Here is a 24,504-nt window from a genome sequence, read left to right as displayed (position 1 = left end):
TCTCTCTCTCTCTCTCTCCCCCCCCCCTCCCTCCCTCCCTCCCTCTCTCTCTCCCTCTCTCTCCTCTCTCTCTCTCCCCCTCCCTCTCTCTTCCTCTTTCTCCTTCTCTCTCTTCCTCCCTTCCTCCCTCCCTCTTCCTCCCCCTCCCTTTCTCTTCTGTCCCCCTCTCTCCGCTCTCCCTGTCTCTCCCTCCCATTCTCTCTCAGTCTCTGTCTCCCTCCCTGTCTCTCCCTCCCTCTCTGTCTCCCTCCCTCCCTTTCTCCTTCCCTCCCTCCCTTCTTCTCTACTCGGAGACAGTCAGAACTCTCCTCCCTGACAGCCACAAACCTACAGCACTGACTGCATTCAGAGAGGGAACCTGCAAAGAAAACTTCACAGAAAACTTTTTGTTCTTGTTCCAGAGAATTTGCTGAAGAGGAGAAGGAAAAATCCAAACCAAATCAAACCAAACAAAAAACCTGTGCGTGAGGGGGGAGGAAAAGCAGGGCCTTTAAAAAGGCAACCACAACAACTTTTGCTGCCAGGATGCCCTTGCTTTGGCTGCAAGGATTTTTGTTGGTGAGTGGCTGGATTATAGTGAGCAGTTCCCCCACCCTGGGGTCCCAGGGGCACAGTGTGGACCCTGCCTGCCCGTCCTGTGCACTGACTACCCTTCCCAAGGATGTACCCAACGCTCAGCCGGAGATGGTGGAGGCCGTCAAGAAGCACATTTTAAACATGTTGCACTTGAAGAAGAGACCTGAGGTCACCCAGCCGGTGCCCAAGGCAGCACTTCTGAACGCGATCAGAAAGCTCCATGTGGGCAAAGTGGGGGAGAACGGGTATGTGGAGATAGAGGATGACATCGGAAGGAGGGCAGAAATGAATGAACTGATGGAGCAGACCTCAGAGATCATCACATTCGCAGAATCAGGTGGGTACTGGCACTGGAGGTGGGGGCAATGTATTTCTCTGACAGTCCTAGGAGTAACTTCTTTTTTCTCCATGTGTAAACTGCCTGGGAGGGTCATTAGTTATTAGGTGATGGTAGCTGGCAGGCAGAGGGAAGTTGGTGGGGGGGCGGCGAGGGGGTGGAGAGGACTTCACAGAAATGGAATTCTTGAGCTCTGGCTGGAGATGGCTAGCTTACACTTGCTAAACTCATTTGGTGGCCCGGAGAAAGCTCTAGGGCCAATCCAGAGCTGGAAGCTGATCTGTGAAAGACTCTCTTGCCCTCCCTATGAAACCAGGTCTGAGCAGCCTGATGAAAGCTGGAGCATGTTCTGGTGCTGGGGGAACCCAGGAGGCTTCCGGACTCTATCAAAAGTTTTTATTGGAGGCAGGGGTGGGGTGAAGAGTGCAGGATTGGGGTAGAATGGCACAGATGAAGTCATTGTCTTAAAACAAACCTTCTCTTTAAAAGCACAATCAGGGTCCACCTCAGAGAAGCAAGGCAAATTTATTAGTGACAGTCATTTTTACTTTAGATACTCTGTCTATAAGAGCACAAGCATCTCATGCTAAACAGTAATGAACAATAGGGAGGAACAGCTGACAATGACCCAGCAGTTACTTTTGAAGCAGTGACTTTTGCTCTCTGCGCTGAGGAGGGAGAAAAAAAAAGAGTTTTGTTCTCTGTAACGTTACTAAGAACTCTCTGCCAAGGAATGCAACCTTGACAAGTGCTCTCAGATACTACACTGAACTCTCACTCAATCCTTAAGAGGAAGAACTTTAATAAATAGATTCTAATCATTGGCTCAGGACCACCACTAACCTGTTTGCTGAATAGAAAATACCTGTCAAAAGTGGAGGCTGGAGGAGGAGATCTGTAGCCAGGTTACTTTTAGGTTTTGTGACATAGATCCTTTTGCATGCCTACAAGCCCATGCACACCCAGACACACAGATATGTCAATACCATGTTACTTTCATGGTAATGCCAGGCTAAGGAATCTTATCCCTCAGCAAATCTATTTGAAAGGAATGCATTGTTTTGTTTGGTAGAGCATATGGCCAGTAAAGTATGTGTAGGGGCTCCCAGCATTTCTGTTTTAAAGTTTGCCGCAGCAGGATAAACAATAAAAGCAACACTCAGAATTTCCAATCCTGAAAAGCTGTTGATTCAGATGTTCTGTTTTCAAGAAAACCTTCCAAGACCTGGGCTCCCCTTTTGGGGGAGCAGTTAGCCTGCTGGTTTCCTGGTTCCTCGCCGCCTCCTACCTTAGAGAACCCTGGTGTCCTGCAGGCTTCCTGGCAGGGAAGTTTAGCTTCTCATCAGAGCTTCTTTCTTTTGTAGAAGATCTTACTTTATTTCCCTGAAACTCTTTCTTAATAGAGCCCCAAAGGACATACGGATCAGACTTTTTTGAAGCTTTTTGAGGAAATTCATGTTGTAGTTTTCAAGTTACCACCAAATTTTTCTCAACCTTTCCTAGTGGCAATGTAGGAAAGAAAGTGTTCAATGACTTTGGGTCCTGGGCAGGGAATGGATTCCTCAGTCCAGAGGTCATCTCCTTGTCCTGACACAAAAGGACTCTGTATGTTTTTATATACCAGTTGCCACACATGATATCCTTAATTGCAGCTCCTCCTCAATTGGCTTTACCACATCATATGACTAAGTATACCTATGCCTTTGACCACTTTAATATTCTAATGCTAGCAATATGCCCACCTTTCTGATTTATCTGACTTGTATAATGAGCCACTCTGTTGGCATTGGGAGATTTTGCAGTGAAAGAATTTGACCTTTTACACTTTTTTATGGTATTTTATGGACTTCATCCTCAGTGCCAACCTTTTTCTAAGTTATATTAAATCTTTTCATTTTAAAAAATGTTTCCTTTAATGTTAGTTGAAAGAATTGAGTTACTTTTTTAAAAAGTGATTCATTTGACTCATAGGTTGACTAAAGTTGAGGTTTGTAATGGAAAACTACCTCGGTTGAGTTATAAGTCGACTTTGGGTGAGTTGCTGGTTCTTAAGACAAGGTTTATAACACTTGCTTATATTTTTCATCTGAGACAGTTCTGTCACTTCAAGTTGATTAGTATGATTTCATGTTATGATTGCTGTATGAACAATGTGTTCTCCAAGTAGAGTACAATATGAGTATGTTGCCGCTATTTTTTCCGGGAAAAAGATGTATCATCTGAATAATTGTAGTGGATATATGCAAAAGTCTTACTGCTTTTGGAGTAATTCAACTTTAATAAAATTCAAACTATGTCAAATGTCACAATTTTTGGAGACTAGTAAATGACATTTATTTTTCTTTTCCTTATAAACCGTTTCATACAGCATAGACTCCAGTCATTGTCACCTGCATGCATGCCACACATGCACACCCATATATGCAACTTTCAACTTCAAGATCCCTCATATTTAATTTTTGCTTCTAGTCTCCTTGATAGTGGAGTAAAGGCAAGACATGGCCATAGCAGTTGAAAGAATGCAAAAGTTCAAGTGCTTAGAACTCTTTGAACTGAGTCTCAAGTGAAAAGTGCCCCATCTTTGTAAAACTGATATAAGTTGTTATTGAGTAAGTGGCTAGAAATCACTCTCAAGCTCTCTGAAATTTATCCCAAAAAACAAAAATGACTTCATTTTTATTTCTGTCACTCAAGATTGCTCACCAAGTTTCTTATATTCTTTGCACAGCTGGCACAGAATCCTTTGTGTTTAACACTTTAATGGAAAGGAAGAAGGGATGGGCAGAGTCAAGCCAACTCTATGATTGTCTTTAAAGCGAAAGTCAGTGGCTGCCTTGATGGCTATATCTTATTTTATCATATTTTGATTTGTGGCAATAACTGGTCAGTTGATTGTCACTGTACAATAACTGTCATTGTACAGTGACGATATATTGCTGAGTCTCCATATGCTGCCAAATTTATATGCTGATTCCAGTAATTAAGTTGACAATTGATAGCAGTTGTTGAAGAAAGACAAATAAAATATTAAGAATTGGAAAATGCTCACATAGTCTAGGTGTTGTTGAAATCAACATTATTCTCTCCTTTTATAGAATCTAGTTATAGAAAATGAGTTAGAAATGTATACTTCCTTAACGGGTCTAGGAAGACTTCCTTGGATGACTATTTTGCCCACCTCAAGAAAGCCTCTTTAGGTGGAATTGACTCCCACCAATCTAGTCCAGTGTTTTAAACTTTTCAGCAAATATTCCTCACTGAAGGGTGTTTTACACACTTTCTTCTGTGAATAATGGGAAATGATCAGCCACACGAGGGCGCATTCCGAAGACTTTTTTAATCTTCTCGGGGAAACAGTTTCACCTACTGGGAGCCCCAATTCTGTAGCACCCTAATCTCAGTGATTAACAGTTGCTGCCTCCACTTCTCACCCCAGAAAATGTAAAATTTTATGGGATGGGAGGAACATGATTACCTGTAACACATTAAATGAAACAGAAGGAAAGGAAATGGGAATTCAAGTGGTACATGTGAACTTTCCAAAGCTCTATGGAAAACAGAAGAATGATAAATTTCAGAAGCAAGCAAAACAGTGCATGGAGAAATGTGACAGTGAATCATCCATCAGCAATACTTATTTGCTCACACATTGCCCCTTAATACGGCTGACTGGGCTTTTAGAAAACCATCTTCCCTTTCCCCTGATTTTCTTGCCTAGCTTGCCTGTCTTATCAATGCTTTTCACAAGCAACAAATGACAAGTGAATTCGAACGAGGAGGAAAAGGCTATTTATTTAACACCTTGTGGGAACATGGTGTACAGCTTGGAGGATGTGTTTGTTTCCAAACTAAGAGTGGAGAGAGGAGAAAAGATGTGAAAGAGAGAATAGTGGTTTGGGCCTGTGAAGTAGGTGTATTAGAGTGAGGGTGGGAGGGGGTAAGGTTAGAAGCTCAGTTTTAACATTTGGAGAAATGGGAGTAACACCTTCCCAGGCACTGTTCAGGAAAATACATATTTGTCTTGGCCATTTTTGCTAAAATATACTTGAGCATGGTCCCTGAGCTGTATTTCAGAATTCTTTATACTCAGCTGGTTGTAGATCTCAAACCAAAAGTGTAAAAGTTCTCAGGAACTTTGGAAATGTCCTCCGAAAGCCTGTGTGTTGAACTGAATAATTTTTTCTCCTTTAGGAATTAAAACCCCTTTCTCTCTAAATATTTAACCATGTTTTTCATCTTTAAAATTGAAGTGCAGGAATGTGGCTGATCATTTACAATTCAGTAGCAGATCCTAAGAAAAGTTATTGCAGCTAAAAAATCAATTAGGATAATTTATAACAAAACCTTCAGTTCTACTGCAGGCCAGACCCTTTAGTGTAGGTGAAAGGAGGCACAACCTTTACATCTTCACTTGTTGCCCTATGTAGAAAGCCATGGAAGCAGTCTAAATGCAACGTTAGTGCTTCAGTAAACACACATGCTATAACTGGTAGCTCTGTATGCTCCCACCAGTGGCTATACCATATCTAGGCACAGTGAAACTGTGGTAAATAATGGAAAATTACAGTAACAGCCGTATTTTACACTGAGGCTTTCCCTCCCATGGTGAGTTTAAATCCTGTATAAATAACATGGCTTTCCACATTAACATTAGAGATATTACCCATATGTAGAAGGGCATCGTGCTTTATGCAGGGCCCTGGTGAGGAAAACAAAACAAAAAATGAAACACTGTGTGTATTGCTTATTTCATTTGAAATATTTATATGTTCACTCTGCCTACAAACCTGAATTGGTGGACTTGGGCAATGAGCTGCATCCTGGTGTAGGGGAAGGGAACAATGAGGGGCTTGGCGGCTTAACCTCTGGCATTGAGTTATTACAAACATTTGAAAAATTCTGAAAGCAAAAAGCAATCTGTTTTCAGGTATTTTTACTTTAAGTCTACATAGCCTTTTGTCTTTCCAGTCCCCCCAACTGGCAACATCTTAGAGGTGTTCCCTGTAAAATGCAAAATTTATCCCTCCTACCCATTTTTATGCACTTTTTTTCTCTCCCTTTGGAATATGTCCACTGAGGTTTAAGTGATGCAATATTATCACCCACATGGGTTTGCGTGGGACTTTCTTAGTGAATTACTCAGGCAGAGCAGGCTGTGATACAAGGCTTGCTCACAAGCCTCAGGAAAGAAAAAATAGCACAGAGGGCGAAAGAATATTATCAGAGTATGTAATGAAAGGTTAGCAAAGCCACCAGCTATATCTCATTAAATAGGTAATAGTGTAGGAACCCAATATGCACCTGTACCGACTATAATGTTATATCTGCTCACAAAGCATCATGGGAAGGCTTCCATTTCAGGATTTTACAGCAGGGGATATATTTAAGTCAAACCTGAAACTGATTAGTAATTAATCCTAAACGTCTCAGCCTTAGGCAATCTCTTCCATTTTCAAAATGTTAAGCATAGATATTTGAAGAGATGAACCATTCTGAAAGCATCACTGCATTATAGCAATATCTCTTAGGTATATACAAATAAAGGGAATATAATCAAGAGGCTAGTTGTATTTTTTCATACCTAAAAATCTGAGGGTTGTAATATCTTTCTGAAACTTACAGCACTGATAAATGTTAATTCCATCTCAGCTTCTAGCCTAATTTTCCCCACCTCCTTCCGCAATGAAAGTTAATGTAAAAGAAAAATATGCACCGTTTAATAAGTCAGCATACAATAGAACTATTAAAATGTACCTGCATAATAGGTAGACATTAAGAAGACTGATCTCTCTTTCTTCCCCCTGTTCTCCTGAGCATTATGGCAACAGCATTTTCATGAAATAGGATCTCAGTTTTATTTAACTCCCGATAAAATATCATGCAATATACAAATAGCAGTTCCAAAAATGGACACCATGGAGAAGAAGGCGGCAGCATGTCAATTCGTAAGGGGAAAATCCAAATGTCAGCAATATGGGGGAGAGATACAGCATGTAGACAATGGATGAGAAGGCAGGAACAGTTTTTTGGCTCAGATAATGAAACTGATGTATAAGTCTGTGCTCGATTGCTCCACAGTACCAGGTGATGCCATACGGTTAATTACCTGCCAGGGACCAGGATAAAGGCAATTTTATGATGACTCCTCTGATTCTAATATAACGCACCTGACAGACTGAGTCCCCTCTAATGAGTACTCTCTTTGTACAATCCTCTGTCAGAAACACTAAATCATTTGATTCTAAGTACAGCTGCCTGTGAAGAAGGGGTGGGGTTATCTCATGCATTAGAAACCTGCTCAAGTGAAATGGGGGGCTATCGTATAGGCCTTACTGGAAGTAAGCAGCCTGGTTGGCCCTACTAATCAATCTGTATGTGCTGTCACTGATTCATCTCCAATGAGCTCTCCTTTGCCTCCTCTCCCTCCAGTGTCTACAAACATCTTTGGATTTTATTAATGGAAAATCCAATGTGTGGAGGTCCACATTGCCATCTGTCCCCTCTCTTTATCTGAGGACCATCTACCTTCAGCCTCAGCCATTCCTGTCAAGCATGGGTCAGAGCAGAGCAGACCCTGTGGGAATGAGTTACCTGAAACCAAGGCTCACCCATCCTAGGGACAAGACAGATACTCCAGTTTCACACTTGTTCCTAGAAAAACAAACACAGCCTTGTACGTTTTGGCTTCTCTAATTTAGCAACTACTTTCTTTCTATTTTTAGAGAGGCGCCCTACCACAGTTTAGGGTTTCAGAAGCTGGTCTGCTTAGAGGCAGAAGGAAGAGCTTTGCTGACATTCTCCCCGGCAGGGTGCTTGTGCCTGCAGTGGGTAGCCTGCACAGGGACTGCCCAGGCTGGTCTTCAGAGGCTTTGGGAGGCTTCTGCAGCTCTCTGGTTTGATAGGTCCCCTACCTATCACATTAAAATCAGCTGTTTATTGTCTTCTTAGGTTTAATAATGAAGTTCTCCTTCCTGGAATCTTCTCTTTGCTTTCTTAAAACAACAGCAACAACAACAACACACCAACAACAACACACCCACCAATTTTTAGCAAAGGGAAATACCGGATTCACTTTTTTGTTTTTAAAGTGATCATGCTTCCTAAAAAAAAAGAGATTCCATCTCTAACTGCTCCTCAATCACGTGATCTACTCATAAACCCAGCTTATTATTCATTTCAACTTCTGCCAGAGATGTGAGGTCAAAGGAAAAACCCCTCACTACCACTATCGAGGCCAGCACCCTAGCGAGTTTATACAAAGATGCCAGAGAACAGTTCATACATAGACATGCAGCCATCTTTGGGCCCTGACCTCAGTGAATTTACCACTATCATAATCACCATGTGCAGAGTGTGTTAAATTAAGAACAGAGTCTGCAGTGCACAATGCACAGAAAAGCCTGCCTTGTACTGCAGAGGACTTGAAAACTGTGCCTAGAATTTATAGTACTGTAAATATCTTAGGGTGGGGAATGATAATTATGGCTAGATTTCCGTTAGCTATGGAAACCCAGGGAGGGAGACCCTCTTAGGGAATTGTAAGTTCTAAGATTATCTTCTTTAAGACTGTTCTCAGATTGTACATGGGATGCATTTATCTGAGACCGTTACAGGCAGGTACATGCAGAGGTAGGTCATGAAAAGAGAGCAAGTGGTAAAAATGGAAGTAAGGAAAATATTTTATCAATCAAAGAGTTCTCATCTGAACACCTGCACCTTACAGTACTTGTCCATGAATAAACATGCAGATGCTAGTGGAAAGAGAAGAAAATAGATGCTTTTCTAATTTTAGAGTTAGGCAAGAACTGAGCGGTTGCAGAATCCAATCACTCCACTGATGTATGGATTTTGCCTCTATTAGCAGCAGGTGTATTAAACTATATTAAAGGAAGAAGACAAAAAGGGGGATTCAGAGGTAGGAGGTAGATCTCTTAATTTAATATAACTGAATGCTAAGGATACCACCATTTATTAAAAGAAATCAAGTAATTGCCTACTTTCTGCTAAATACTAGGCTATGGCACTTCACAAGAGAGATAAGACCTCAGATCTGGGCATCCTAACTAGACTGGCAGGAGAGTAGGGACAGAGGGGTCAGGGAAGGCCTCTAGAATAAATGGTGTTGTCCCATCTGCAATCTGAAAACTTATTAAGAGCAGCCACTGTAGTGTGTGTGTGTGTGTTGGGCGCAGGAGGATTCTAGCAGAAAGAACAGCAAGTTTCACTGCCCGGAGGTGAGAGAGTGCATGGGGTATTCACAGCTTCGAATAAACATTGTGTGTCCTGGATCACAGAGGATGGGACACAGGGAGAGAATTGAGGATGAAGGCAGAAGCAGGTCAGGCAGAGCCCAGCATCCTGAGCAGTTTCTGTTTTAAACTGAGGGTAATAGGAACTCAGAAAGGGGCTGTAAAGAATGAGTGACATGATCAGATCCACCCTGAAAGATTCCTTTTCCCACTGAAATGATTATAGAAGGGCTTGGTTCCCTGCTGGAGAGGCCAATTAAAGAGGAAGCTGATGCTGTGACCCAGAAAGAAGACATGGGGGAGAGAAAGCAGGTTTTGTGACTAGGAAGGGTGAGGCTACATAACACACACACAGATTTAGGGGACCACAGGGGTGGGGATGGCGTTTGTTTGCATATCTGTGTGAGAATATATAGCCACTGCTTGCTAGAGCTTACAATCTTACAGTGTGTTTTATTTATGTTATTCCATTTGATCCTTCTAAACCTATTGGATAATGGGCCAAATGTCATTATGTCATTCCCACTTTATAGAAGATGAAACCGAGATTAAGCAATTAGTCAATGGATGCAGGCCCTATAAGGCCTTAGACAAACTCAGATGTAGGCCATCTTCTTTCTACGGCAAAAGTTGACTAACTTTTCCTATAAAAGACCAGATAATAAATATTTCAACTTTATGTAGATTGTCTCTATTGTAGCTACTGAACTCCATATTAAAGTGCAAAAGTGGCTATAGACAAACCTATAAAGAAATAAGCATAGCTGTGGTCCAGTAAACCTTATTTACAGGGACTGAAGTTTAAATTTCATGTAATTTTCATGTGTCACAAAAATATTATTTTTCTTCATTTACAAATGCCAAAACCATTCTTATGGCCTGTGGACCATAATTTGTTGATATGTGTTTGAGATGGCCTATACCAGAGACCCCACAGTGGCCTGAAATTAGTGAGTAGCCACAAACACAGGAACTAACAAGTATCCCTGTTCTCTCCTGTACTGTGTTTCATTCTCAGGCACAGCCAGGAAGACGCTGCACTTTGAGATTTCCAAAGAAGGCAGTGACCTTTCAGTGGTGGAGCGTGCAGAAGTCTGGCTCTTCCTAAAAGTCCCCAAGGCCAACAGGAACAGGACCAAAGTCACCATCCATCTCTTTCAGCAGCAGAAACATCCACAGGGCAGCTTGGACATAGGGGATGAGGCCGAGGCAGTGGGCTTAATGGAGGAGAGGAGTGAACTGTTGATATCAGAAAAGGCAGTGGATGCTCGAAAGAGCACCTGGCACATCTTTCCTGTATCCAGCAGTATCCAGCGGTTGCTGGATCAGGGCAAGAGCTCCCTGGACATTAGGATTGCCTGTGAGCAGTGCCATGAGACTGGTGCCAGCCTTGTGCTCCTGGGCAAGAGGAAGAAGAAAGAAGAGGAGGGGAAGGAAAGAAAAAGGCCGGAGGAGAAGGAGGGGTGGGGGAGATGAGGAGAAGGAGCAATCCCATAGACCTTTCCTCATGCTACAGGCCCGGCAATCTGAAGACCATCCTCATCGGCGGAGGCGGCGGGGCTTGGAGTGTGATGGCAAGGTCAACATCTGCTGTAAGAAACAGTTCTTTGTTAGTTTTAAGGACATTGGCTGGAATGACTGGATCATCGCACCCTCTGGCTATCATGCCAACTACTGTGAAGGCGAGTGCCCAAGCCATATAGCAGGCACGTCGGGGTCATCACTCTCCTTTCACTCAACGGTCATTAACCACTACCGCATGCGGGGTTACAGCCCCTTCTCCAACCTCAAGTCGTGCTGTGTGCCCACCAAGCTGAGACCCATGTCCATGTTGTACTATGATGATGGGCAAAACATCATCAAGAAGGACATTCAGAACATGATAGTGGAGGAGTGTGGGTGCTCGTAGAGAGGACAGTGGCAAAATGAAGGAATGTTTAGTGTTTCTGAGTTAAACAACCAGAAAAAAATAGATATTAAAAAATAAAATTAAAAACAAAACCTGAAACAGATAAAGGAAGATGTGGAAAAATTCCCTGTCCAGGTCTCAGAGATGAAGCAGAGAAGGAGATGGGAATTGGGAAGGAAAGGGAAAACGGAGTATCCTTCATTTCTTCCAGTATCAAAGTAATGATATCAGTTGCTTAAACAGGAGTATTGCCCTCTCCTTTTCAGTTCCCTTCCAGGGTGAGCCTCAAAGTCAACTTGTCTAGTCTAAAATATGTGGGCTAGCAAAATCCAAATAGCATCTAGAAAGCCATGAGTTTGGAAGGACCAGTTACAGGCACTTTCCCACACAGCTACCCAGGTCATAAGGTATGTCTGCCTGACTCTCCCTCTGTATATATCATGTGTGTGCACACATACTACACCCCTCACACATACTCACATGCCACAGATCCCATACACTCAGATAACCCCTCCCCCCAGAAAATGCACACATACATGCATGGACACACACAGAGGCATTTCTATATACCCATGTACATACACACTGGCAAATGAACAATAGTGTTCAGGTGGTCACACTTCCTTTTTCTGAACCAGTCTCACAACAAAACAAAAGCCAACATAAAAAATCTGAGAAGAATAGAAGAGTAAAAGATCAAGAAAAAAAAAAAAGTTATATTTCTTTAAGGTGCTTATGATCTTAGAACTATGCAACCTAATAGGTTTGAAACTGTTTACCTGAGGGAGAACAAAAAGAGAGACTTTTTTGTATTGGAAGTAACCTGTTTAATTTTTATTTTCTTCAAGGAAAGATACTTGAAAGGAATATGTTTGTCCATCTGTTGGATCCAAACATTTCTATATTTTGTAAATGTTGTTTTTTTTATCGTTTACTATTTGCACTATGATGGTGTTTGACCTGTCCAATCCTTATTTAACAAGTATTTTCTTTGGGTGGGATGGGGGGGTTAAGAGCTGCACTTAATGTGAGCTACAGCACACAAAATAGCTATTTTTATTATTATAATTATTATTATTATTATTTTGTACCTTAAAAATAGACACATACACCAAAGACATTTGTGTGAGCCTTTAAACTGTCTGTGGTTGGTATCATTCACCATCAATGAGTCAGGGGTTGGGATTCAAGGCTGAGGAGGATGGATTGTGTTCAGGCTTAAAAGACCTGAGAAGTTGGGTTTTTGACTCCTTTTATATCCATGAAACAGGACATTTCATACTGGATGTACAGTAGTTGTACATTGTTGGATATCAAGTTTAATCAGACCCATAAATGATACATGCTTGTATGTGTATATACATTGCTTGTGCATATGCATATCTATATGTATATATACATGTATCACATCATGTCCAGACACATTTTTAAGCACTTCAGTATGTCATTTTTTAATGTTCTTAAAGAAATGAATGTGTGTAAAACACAGTATTTTTTAAGAAGGATAGGCTATAGTTTTTGATTTTACTCTGAACTAGATGGGCACATTTCAAAAATTGCAATGGGAAAAAGCCTGGAAATTCCAGTGAATATTATCAAGGCCCTCTTTCAATGTACAGAGTTAACTTTCCTCTTTTTCCTTGTCCCCTACTCCCATCCTACAAGTTATTCCCCGTACGGAAAACAGGAAATTCATGTTCATCAGAGTTCTAGGTTGATTTTGCAGTTTATATTTATAATCTATTGGAATCAATCTTAAATCAGATGCTTTTTCAGAAAAAAATTAATCTTTAGTCCAGAATAAAAGACTTAAGTGCAATTTTTTTAAATGATTAAGGCATGCTTGTGAGAAATATACCTGCACTACTGGGCTAACTAATGTTGCTGTCACTAGGTAAAAGATAAAATTTGAGAGAGGGTGCTAAGAGAGGAGAAGTAAGAAAGAGAATAGTTAAGAGGAGGCAGGGACGGGGACAGGAGTAAAAACCCCTAGTATTTTAATTTATAGCCCAAATTCTTAATGTATGATTTTGTGTGTATTGATTCAGATGCAAAATGAGGGAAAAACCTACTTTGTTTTATAAATATCAAAATACATGCTTAAAGCTAAACTTTTACTAGTTTAATCCACAGTATTTAGCTTGCCTAGAATGGCTATACGTTAATCATTTATGTGCTTTTTATACAGAGCCTTATTTTTATCAACTTCTTTGAAGTTTGAAAAAATTTAAAAATGCTAATAATAATTGGGGAAAATTGCATTCATTAATGTTTTGTAAAGTATTGAAACAGCCCTATGTCAACTAAATAATTAAAAGTAAAATAAAAAATATTATTGAGAAATCAAATGTTACAAAAGGTGGTTTAGCTCTTGTACTAAATCAGTGCACAGTAACATAAGGCTATATGTAGGCAAATCACTTTTTGTCATTACCTGTGAGATATACTTACTATCATCTAGCTGTCTACCATTTCTTATGCAGGAAAGACAATAGGTACTTCGTGAGAGTGGATTCTAATTAAATATGAGGAGAGCATGCAATATTGGTACTTACTTCCTCACTCAACCACTTATCAGGAAATCAGGCAGGTGAGGAAGGTGAACATCATGAGGAAGGTTTTAAGGAGAGAAGTAGATGTCAATGTTCATAATTTACAAATTTTCATGACAAACGTTGAGGGCTTTTTTAACTGCCTTTTATTTGGAACTGGACCAAAAATAGAGTGGGGAACCAAGTGTTTGTTCAGTATGCAACAGCAGCGATGGCCAAGGCCATGAAAAAGCAAGAGGTTGCAAAGACAATTGACATGTATGGAGTATTAAATACATATGTCATATTTTAAGCCCTTTAAATCCTCAAAATATGGGCATAAGATGGAGTTTATAGTGGCCACATTAATTATAAGCAGAGCAAAATTAAATTCCACATGAGAATATTTTAATGGGATGATTTAATTTCATTAGGTTTCATTAAATTTATATAACTATGAAATATAATTATAAATTGCTACTATCTGTAATAATCCTGAAAGATATGCAGCCTTGTGAACAACCATACCTTTCACATAGCAGCAAGAGGTCAAAAGAAAAAGCTTTTAAATTCTACCATATTGGGTTCTTCATAGTGTGGTTTCTTGATCTGATTTTGGCATCTCTGTATTTTTTAGAGCTAATATCTAGGCTCTTAAAAATCTACCTACACCCATTTTAAAAGCTCTGAAAAGCATTTGTCATCAAATATCTTTTAAGAATGGTAACAATTTTGTAGAATATTGAAACTTGTTCTTCTATTAAAAAGTAAGACAAGTTTTGGGACACTGATTTGGAATTTTTTTTTATCCCTGAAGACCAGTCAATTTCTTACTTATTTAAGATTGATTCCACACTCTGTTTTCAAAGAGAGTGCCTGAATTGTCCACTTACATAGAGCAAAGGAGTTTTTTTCTACTCTGATGGAATTGGACCATGAGGTGACTCCAAGAAAGGAGAATGCAAATGCCTCAGTTATATTGAGTTTATATTCAAATGGTCATGTTTGCTTGAAAAAAAAACTATTTCCTGTGGGCCTTTTGGCAACTTCCTTTTTCAATGTAAAGAAAAACTTAGTCACCCTGAAAACCTACACAATAAATAAACTTGTAGATGTGGGCAGAAGGTTTGGGGTGGACATCGTATGTGTTTAAATTAAACCCTTTGTCACTGAGAAGCTGTTGTATGGGTCAGAGAAAATGAATGCTTAGAAGCTGTTCACATCTTCAAGAACAGAAGCAAACCACATGTCTCAACTATATTATTTATTTTTTTATGGCTAGAGTGAATCATATCTTCTATATTAATTTCCAATGAGTTTTACCCTCTATTTAAGTGTTTTGAAAAATAGTGCATTGACAAAGGGTTGATATTTTTCTTAAAAAGAAAAATATAATTATGAAAGCCAAGATAATCTGAAGCCTGTTTTGTTTTAAAAGTTTTTATGTTATGTGGTTGATGTTGTTGTTTGTTTGTTTTTTATTTTGTTTATTTTTTGCATACTACATGCAGTTCTTTAACCAATGTCTGTTTGGCTAATGTAATTAAAGTTGTTAATTTATATGAGTGCATTTCAACTATGTCAATGGTTTCTTAATATTTATTGTGTAGAAGTACTGGTAATTTTTTATTTACAATATGTTTAAAGAGATAACAGTTTGATATGTTTTCATGTGTTTATAGGAGAAGTTATTTATTTCTATGGCATTCCAGTGGATATTTTGGTGTTTGCGAGGCATGCAGTCAATATATTGTATAGTTAGTGGACAGTATTCAGCAACGCCTGATAGCTTCTTTGGCCTTATGTTAAATAAAAAGACCTGTTTGGGATTTAATTTTTTACTTTATGTCTTATTGGTTTTCCAAGATCAACTTTGCACACATATTGCTACATCATTTTCTGGATGATAATTTTTTTCTACTGTAATTATGGAAGAGTATGAGAAACAGATTGAATGAGAGAGAAAGAACAAAAGCTGGAATGAGAGCTCAAATAGAAAAAGAATATATATTGCTGTGCAGGGGTTTGTAATGGGCTGCAGATGCTTGGACCAGCAATATTTATATTCATTTTGTTAATTTCATATTTCTTAAACTGTAATGGCAAGCAACATGAAATAAAGAGACACTTCCTCCCACTTTCTTATCTCCTTCCCTTTCTCCCTCCTTCCTTTTTCCTCTTATTTCTTTCTCTTTTTTTCTTGCTAAAAATCTAGAATTACTCAACAGAGCAACTAAAACTAGAGAACTAGATGCATAGAATATAAAAAGACTGGGACCAACAGAACCAATTTGAAATCACAGAATTACAGCCAAGAATGAATGAATTGACTGGAAAACTTTTTCTTTTAGGTTTTTCTTTAGGATCTGTGCCCATCCCAGAGTTTTTTACTAAATTTTGTAAATGCTCATATGAACCAAGCAAGTACCCGTTACTTTTTGCTTTTATATATTATTATTTTAACTACTCTGAATAGTAGATAATTTTATCCCTGCTTTTACTGATGAATCTGAAACAAAGTAACATTAATTGGAACAAAGATTCCAAGCCAGATCTATATTCAAATCTAAAGTTAATTTTCTTTTTGCTGTTTTATACTTCCATTTTGTGTTCATTTCCTTTTATACTGGAAAAAAAAGAAGGATATGAGGAGTTGGGTATTGAAGACACTACTAATTTTCTTTTTTCAATTCTCACCCAAAGACTTTTTTTCATTGCTTTTGAGACAGAGGTAGGGAGAGAGAGAAACAGTGATGTGCGACAAAAGCATCAATTGGTTACCTCCTATACATACCTGCACCGGGGATTGTGGACCTGGAATCAAACCTGCAACATAGGTATGTGCTCTGACCAGGAATCAAACCTGCAGCCTTTTGGCTATGGGATGATGCTCAAACCAACTGAGCCACACTGGCCAGGGCAAGACTGCTAACTTTTTAACACAAACACTTTTTACTAACCAGATAGTTCACTTATACTTATCACCAAGTCAAATGCCAAATTCATATAAATTCATACTAAAACTTTTACATTTGTTTTAGGTAGGAAAGTCCAAAATTTAAAAAAAAATTAGAAAATGAAATTGTTATAGTTGTGTTTTATATTTATTAATTTGTCTTATTTTTTTGTTCTTATATTTTGCTCAAGGAAATCTTTCATCCAAAATATTTTAGTATGGGCCTACTGATTGTGTATGTGTGGTGTTGCATGAGCACATAAATTAGCCTTCATTTTTTGCCAAGTTTAATAATAAAAGCATTTTAGGAACTAAGTATCAATAAAAATTCCAGTGAATTACAAATGAGTAATATTATGAAATTTATATGGATTTTATTATAAACAAGGCAAAAACAAAACAGTTGAAGTCAGGCATAGAAAATGTATCAAATATGTATATATCTGTGTAAATGGGTAATATATGATATGTATGTTATATGTTATATATCTAACATAAGATGATATATAGAAAGAATGTGTCATGATTTAAAGAAAATATCTAAATCCAGTTCATATAGAGGATTGATCTTTTCCCAGAAAATAGTTGTCTGAGGATATGTCCAAACAAAAAAACTAGAGCAATGCAAAAATTTCTTATTGCATAAATCATGTACCAGCTCCTTTAAAAGTATTCTGGTGTTTTTTCAATGATCCCATTTTGAGTCTTCTCTTTGGTCCATGAAAAGGCAGGATTCATTAGAAATTATTTATTACACACTTTCAGTCTTTAAATGTCATATAATTAGTTTCTACAGTAATTAAAATAAAGAAGGCAAATTGTTTATCCACAAGTAAAGAACCAAGAACTGTTTCAAGACTTCTTAGAAATAGACAACTTGCCCCATTTGACTATGCCCACTTTCAAGAAGAGCCTGTAATCCTAGGAGCTTCACTAGAGGGACACCAGAGAAATACTTTTCTTGTAGAAAACTTAGCAGTTAAAATCTGAAAGTGGTTCTGGAAAATATTAGCCTGACTGAATAAAAATGATGAATCTTTTTAAAACCGATTTTTGCTTGAGAAGAAGTCAGAGCAAATGTTGAGACAAGGGCCAGTCACTGTCAGAAAAGAGCATTGAAAAAGTCATCCAGGGTAAGAGTTAATTTGTTGCTGTAATTTCTACTGTCATGGAGGTGGTAGCGCCTGCATTACTGTCATGTGGTGGGGGGGGGGGCACAGTCCTCTAAGACAAATACTATAATGTGGCAACAAAGACCCCATCTAATGTGTCTTTCATTAATGAGGTTGCCCCAACAAGCTTGAGTACCACAGCCCAGGACATTTGAAAGGCTTAGTACTCACATGGGATAAAGTTAGTCATTATGCGGAAACTCTTCTATTGTGAAAGAAAGAAAAATAAGAAAAAGTAAATAAAACTCAACACTGCTAATCCATGCCAGAAACAGCAGGCCTAAGGCAGGAGGATGACAAAGCATTGTGCTTCAAAGTGTTTATTGTGCTAGAGCTTCCAAGCACTTTGAAGACAATCATCAAACCCTTTTAAATGGAACCAGTGAGCCTTCTGACAATTGATCTCAACAACAAATGTTTGTGTTTCATGATCAATTTGTCCTTCAAATATTCTAAGTAAAATTGTCATTAAATGGGATATTTTTAAAGATAAAACTAGTTTTTCATTTGAGTACTCATGTCTTAAACATGATCAAATTGTGAACTGCATAAAATGGCTTGATATGATATGGAATAATTCATTTAGTAGCTATTATTATGCCAAGTACTATGGGGCTTACAATTCTGAAATCAACTAACCCTATGGCCTCAAAATAGTGAATTTTTACTAGTCTCCATGACCATGGACTGGCCCTTGTTACCATGAAATTACTATTAGTGGTCTCTAATGGAAACATGGAACTAGCAAATATGTGCCCTTCCTTTTGGACATGTGATAATAAGGTATGAATGATATTGAAAAATCTAGCTAATTGGGTTTACTTAAATCATTTATTCAGCCACTATATGAAAGCAATCTTGGCAGAGGACTCAAAAAGTTTCTCCAGCTCAACACTACCTAGTAGGTAGGATAGCCTTGTGACCCCTGAAAGAGGAATAAACAGCAAATAGTAGAAAGCCCTATCAGTGTCCCAGCAAGTCAAATGTAAACAGGTACAGGGAAAGGAGATAAGCATAGCTTTCTTTTCCCAAAAGAGACAGCTCTCAACCCAGGATCTAAGACCACCCTAGCATCTGGGACCAACCCAGCACCTGGGACTACCTCAACTTACTCCTGCAACCACATATCATAGGGTAATGGTGAACAGCTTTTATCTTTGGGCTTGAAACATTTCACAAAACAGGAAATGTAATCTTAATCCATTTTATATTGAACAAGTCTCCAGTTATGATTCTGACTAGACCCATTCATCTGGAAAACTGACTTTCAAAAGTATGTAATAAGCCCAGAATAGGAAGTATGTGGATATGGATTAAGCACTGAAATTAAATTTAATGAAACAGAAATCAATGTAAAAAACACCTTTCAGATGATCAAAAATGAGGCAAAAGTAGATCAAACCTAGGTGTGGTAAGGGTGAAGTCAGGTGCTTCTCTCACGCTTCAGCTGTGACTGAGATTTACCAGGGAGTAATCTGATAAACGCATGTACTGGCCTGTAAGAATCAAACTTCTAGAAGTTTCTTTTTGATCTTTTCCTGAAGGAAAAGTAGCTGCCTTGGGAATTAAGGTGGGAAAAGCTGCATCTTCCACCTGTCAGACTTCAAGGACAGGGTCTAAGTCAGTGGAGAGAAACAACTATAGGCAGAAATGAAAGGAACTTTTACATCAAGGACTGTGTATGAAGGGAGCATTCCTCTCATTCCCAAGTAATAAATAAATTCTGACATTATATGGGAGAGAGAACCATTTTCCCCAATTGTAAGTTGAAAACATCATAGATGCTGCCTAAATAAAGTCAACAGTTTGGGGAGGCATGGCAGATAGGACCCTCACCAGATTTTGGCATTTTCAAGGTGATCTCTGGAAAAGTGGCAGTGTGATGAATCCCCATTGGAGGTATAGAAAAACCCAAGAAAGACCTTGTAGGAACTGAAGCTAACTAGGCAGTTTATGGGCATCTGTGAACTGACTGAGGTTTTCCAGGCATGACTGAATGAAATTTAGAGATGGGCTATGGAACTGACTGAATTTTATCTTTGAGAAGATGGGGCATGAACTAATGAAGTTTGGCTTATTTCATTTAGTACAGTCCTCTCTGCTCCTACATATTTGTAAGAGTGGAAGAAACTCAGTGTATATTAGAACTGTATATGGAGACATGGAAAAGTGTGGTAGGTCCTCAGGAAATATTATTTGAACTCAAATTCAAACAAGTCACAAAATTAAATACTAGTGAAAATATTAAGTATTAGTAAGAAATTATATTCTCTTACTAATGGAAATCTTTAAAAGCAATTTATTTTTTATCACAATGAGATACATTTTAAAATTCTTATTTAAAAAGTAAGTGAGGCATATGAAATATTATCTGTGTATAATTAGAAGGAAATACTTAGAAAAGTGAGAGCCAGAGTTGGAAACAGTCCTTCCTATACAAGGGTGGCTGAAGAAAACTACTTATAATATGAATGGTTTATAACACATTTAACAAACTCTTAGAAAGGCATTATTTGCTGTGTGTTCTGAATGCTTCATGCCTTATAAGAACTCAGTGAGGTACAGCTTTTGCTTCTACCTTTTAGAAGGTGGACCATAGCCACCATTTCATAGGTGAGAAAACTGTGGAACAGAGTAGTTACATAAGTTGTCCATGGTGAAACACATAGGATGCAACAGAGGTAGGGTTCCAAACCAGGGAAGTTCTGCACCAGCCATTGCACCCTCAACTATACTCATATGTCCTATCACCTCTCCACCAAGAACACAATCATTGTTCCTTCATAATTCTGCTGAACACAACTTTCTTCTTCTTCTGTATGTAGATTATTTACAATGAGGCAACTGACTACTTTTTCAGTTGGTAACCAACAGAATGGAAGCATTGTAGTGAAGAGGAAATGACTGCAGACCACTATTCAGGAAATCCAAGCTTTAGGCTGCCCTGGTCAATAAGTAACTTTGTCATATTAAGTTACATTTATATTTTTAGGTTTTATTGTCCCTGTCTGTAAAAAGGGCTGAGGTAGACTCTCTTAAGGGCATTTCAGTCTCAAGATTGTAAAATCAAAGTGACCAGGTGGGTTATACAAGCATCATTTGGCCAAAGTACTTCCTTCTCCCTGTGTAACAGGTATTACCAACAGATATCTGTTACTCCCTGTGTAACAGATATCACTAGTAGGACCTACCTAGTTGTGAGACATACTTTTTAACTGATTGACATTCTGTTTTTGATGTTTCAATAAGTGTTTTTGTTATAACAACAATAACAGTAAAACATGACAATTACTCCTTATGGAAAAAACAACTGTCAAAGACATTCAAATTGACCAGAAGAAATGCTTCAGAATTACTGATGTTGATCTTAAAGAAGAACTCAAAGCAAAGAGATGAGTTTTGGCTACATGACATATTTATATGCACCTTATCACTGTCATTAGCATAGTTAGCTACTTTTTGCATACATTTCTATGTTTCTAAACTCTGTTTCACTCCACATTTCATTATATTTTTACTTCTTTTTTCTTTCACTCTCTACCAAAAGAGTTTGTTTTTCACTTCTGTGTTTTTATTTCTGTTGTTCTTTATTTCAGGAATATTCTGCTCCTGGTCTTTATCAAATCCAGAAGGGAAGGTCATTAAGAGTAAAACATTTGGCAGAGAAAGTTTCAAATGGGGCTTTATGTCCTCAGCCAGTAATTCTCCAACTTAAGTGTGCAAAATCACTTGGAAAGTTATAAAAATGTATCACCATGCTTCACTGACCAGAGATTTTTGAGACAATAAGTCAGATATAGAAGCTGGGGATTTATATCTTATAAAATTTCTGGAACATTGGCATGGTACTTCCCACTTTAATGATTATTCAGATCAATACAGTGGGAAGGGGTTTATGGGGGTGAGGTTTTTTTTTTTTTTTTTTGCTTGTTTTGTTTTTTGTTTTACAAGTGGAAGGAGATAGACAAATTAGACAAGTTGAACATACCATACCATTGAACTGATGACATTGAATACTCTGGGTGTAAGTAGGTGATGTGTTAGCACAAACTGGCTAAAATTCATACCTGCCCAGTCTGGGTTTTTCCTCTACTCATAGTCTTTCCAGAAATACAAGTAAGAAAAGTGAGATGTGGTATAATGACTGCAGACATAGACATATTCATCAAAAGATTATTAATAGCCATGTTCTAAAAGAGATGGATGTGGTATGAAGCTATGTATATAAAGCTTAGTGATATATTCTTAACTCTGTATTTTCTCTTTGAATTTAGTATGAAGGCTATTTTTGTAATCATATAAACTCACCTTGGAGAATAGTCAGCTTGGTTGCACATGAATGGCTAATGTGCAACATTAACCTTGCTGGAAATTGTGTATGCATGAAGAAACTGAAGATGGGTTAGTTATGGAAGGAGTACTACTATATTGGTACAGGTTGTCATTTTACTTGGTGATGTGACCTTGAACTAGATGGTAGATTTATTCTTTTATAGGGTAGAGCCAACAATACATATTCTACTTATGTCTCTAAGGTGCTGTGAGAGTGAGGTCATATGAAAGTATTTTAGTGATTAAAGAATCAAAATAATGATGAAGATGCTTTTTCCACTTGCTTTAATCAATAAATACAATCTCCAAGGCAATTAACTAGTTTCTAACCTTTATTTTTTAAATTTAGTAATTTAATGGTATACACAAATGAGTTATTGTACCACTATAAAATGAGTTGATGATGAAGCACAGTCTATATGACTATAGTTATTAAAGAATGATAATGACCATGAAACACAACCTAAGTCAAGTTTTTTTTATACGACTTATGCAAATTTTGAAGCTGTTTCTCCATTAAATTTTCAAGCACAGCCAATTTCAAAATCTCTTTGGATCAGACCAATGGAACAGAATAGAGAACCCAGAAATAAACCCAAGTCTTTATATTCAATTAATATTCAACAAAGGGATCAGAAGCAAAAAATGGAGTAAAAAACATCCTCTTCAACAAATGGTGTTGGGAGATCTGGACAGTTACATGCAAAAAAAATGAAACCAGACAACCAACTTACACCATACACAAAAATAATTCAAGGCAGATAAAAGACTTCAATATAAGTTATGACACCATAAAAGTCCTAGAGGAGAACATAGGCAGGAAAATCTCAAATATTCCACACAGCAATATTTCACTGATATATCCCCTAGAGCATGGGTGTCAAACTCATTTTCACTGGGGGCCACATCAGCCTCGTAGTTGCCTTCAAAGGGTCGAATGTAATTTTAAGACTGTATAAATGTAACACTACTCCTTAACTAGGGGCAAGGAGCTCGGCGCTGCCACCAGGTAGAAACAAGTTGCCAGGCTGGATAAAACAAAGTAGAGGGCCGGATTCAGCCTGTGGGCTGTGTGTTTGCCACCCCTGCCCTAGAGTAAGAGACATAAAGGAAAGAATAAACAAATGGGATCTCATCAAAATAAAAGCTTCTTCATGGTCAAAGAAGACAGCAGTAAAGTGAAAAGGGAACAAACCATATGGGAAACTATATTTGTGAATGATACCTTGGACAGGGGTTTGATCTCCAAAATATAAAACTCACATGACTCTACACCAGAAAGACAAACAATTCAATTAAAAAAATGGAGAAAAGACCTGGACAGACACTTCTCCAAGGAGGACCTACAGAGGGCCCAGAGACATATGAAATGATGCTCAGCATCGATAGCCATCAGAGAGATGCAAATTAAAACCACAATGAGATACCTATTCACACCAGTCAGAATGGCCAACATAAACAAATCAACAAACAGCAAGTGCTAGAGAGGGTGGAGAAAAGGGAACCTTAGTGCATTGTTGGTTGGAAAACAGACTGGTGCAGCCACTGTGGAAAACAGTGTGGAATTTCCTCAGAAAACTAAAAATGAAATTGTCTTTTGACCCATCAATTCCACTGCTGGGATTATACTCTAAGAATCCTTAAACGCCAATTCTAAAGAACGTATGCACCCCAATGTTCATAGCAGCACAATTTACAATAGCCAAGTGCTGGAAGTAACCTAAATGCCCACCAGTAATTGAACGGATCAAAAAACTATGGTACATTTACACAATGGAATACTACACAACAGAAAGAAAGAAGGAGGTCCTACTGTCGGTATAGCATAGATGGAACTGGAGAGCATTATGCTATGTGAAATAAGCCAGATTGTAAAACAAATCCCATATAATCTCACCTATAAGTGGAACCTAATCAATAAAACAAACAAGCAAGAAAAATATAACCAGAGACATTGAAAGAACAAACTGACAAGGAACAGAGGCGAGAGGGAGAGATAATGGGGGAAAACAGGATGGGCTGTCAAAGGACACATGAACAAAGCCAAAGAGGGTAGGTTCAAGTGTGGCAGGTGGGGGTGTGTGGGGTTGGAGGAAATGGTAGAGGAAAATAGATACAATTATATTTGAACAACAGTTAAGAAAATAAAAATTGAATTGCCATTTTATCCAGCAATTCCATTTCTGGGTACATACCTAAAATAATTGGAGACAGGAGCTTGAAAAGATATTTGCACACCATGTTCATTGCAGTATTATTCACAATAGCTAGGAGATGGAAGCTTTCTATCTAATTGTTCATCAACAGGTGGATGGATAAAATAATGTGGTGTATAAATACACAAGAATATTATTCAGCCTTAAAAAAATTTAACCCCGTCATATGCTACAACTTAGGTGAATTTTGAGGATATTATGTTAAATGAAATAAGCCAGTTACAAA

General features: G+C 38.3%; 1 protein-coding gene across 1 annotated transcript; it reads left to right on the top strand.

Moving 5' to 3' along the window:
- The first annotated feature begins 241 nt into the window (after positions 1–241).
- Positions 242–15,739, top strand: INHBA (inhibin subunit beta A). The gene is given in 4 exon segments (XM_028525864.2): positions 242–913; positions 10,181–10,585; positions 10,588–10,623; positions 10,626–15,739. Coding segments are annotated over 4 exon segments (1,275 nt in total). The 5' UTR covers positions 242–525; the 3' UTR covers positions 11,072–15,739.
- The last annotated feature ends 8,765 nt before the right edge of the window (positions 15,740–24,504 follow it).

The sequence above is a fragment of the Phyllostomus discolor genome, chromosome 10, assembly GCF_004126475.2.
Source record: "Phyllostomus discolor isolate MPI-MPIP mPhyDis1 chromosome 10, mPhyDis1.pri.v3, whole genome shotgun sequence".
In the NCBI taxonomy this organism is placed as follows: Eukaryota; Metazoa; Chordata; class Mammalia; order Chiroptera; family Phyllostomidae; genus Phyllostomus; species Phyllostomus discolor.
The sequence above is the reverse complement of the archived record's forward strand: the minus strand, read 5'-3'. Positions and strand labels throughout refer to the sequence as shown.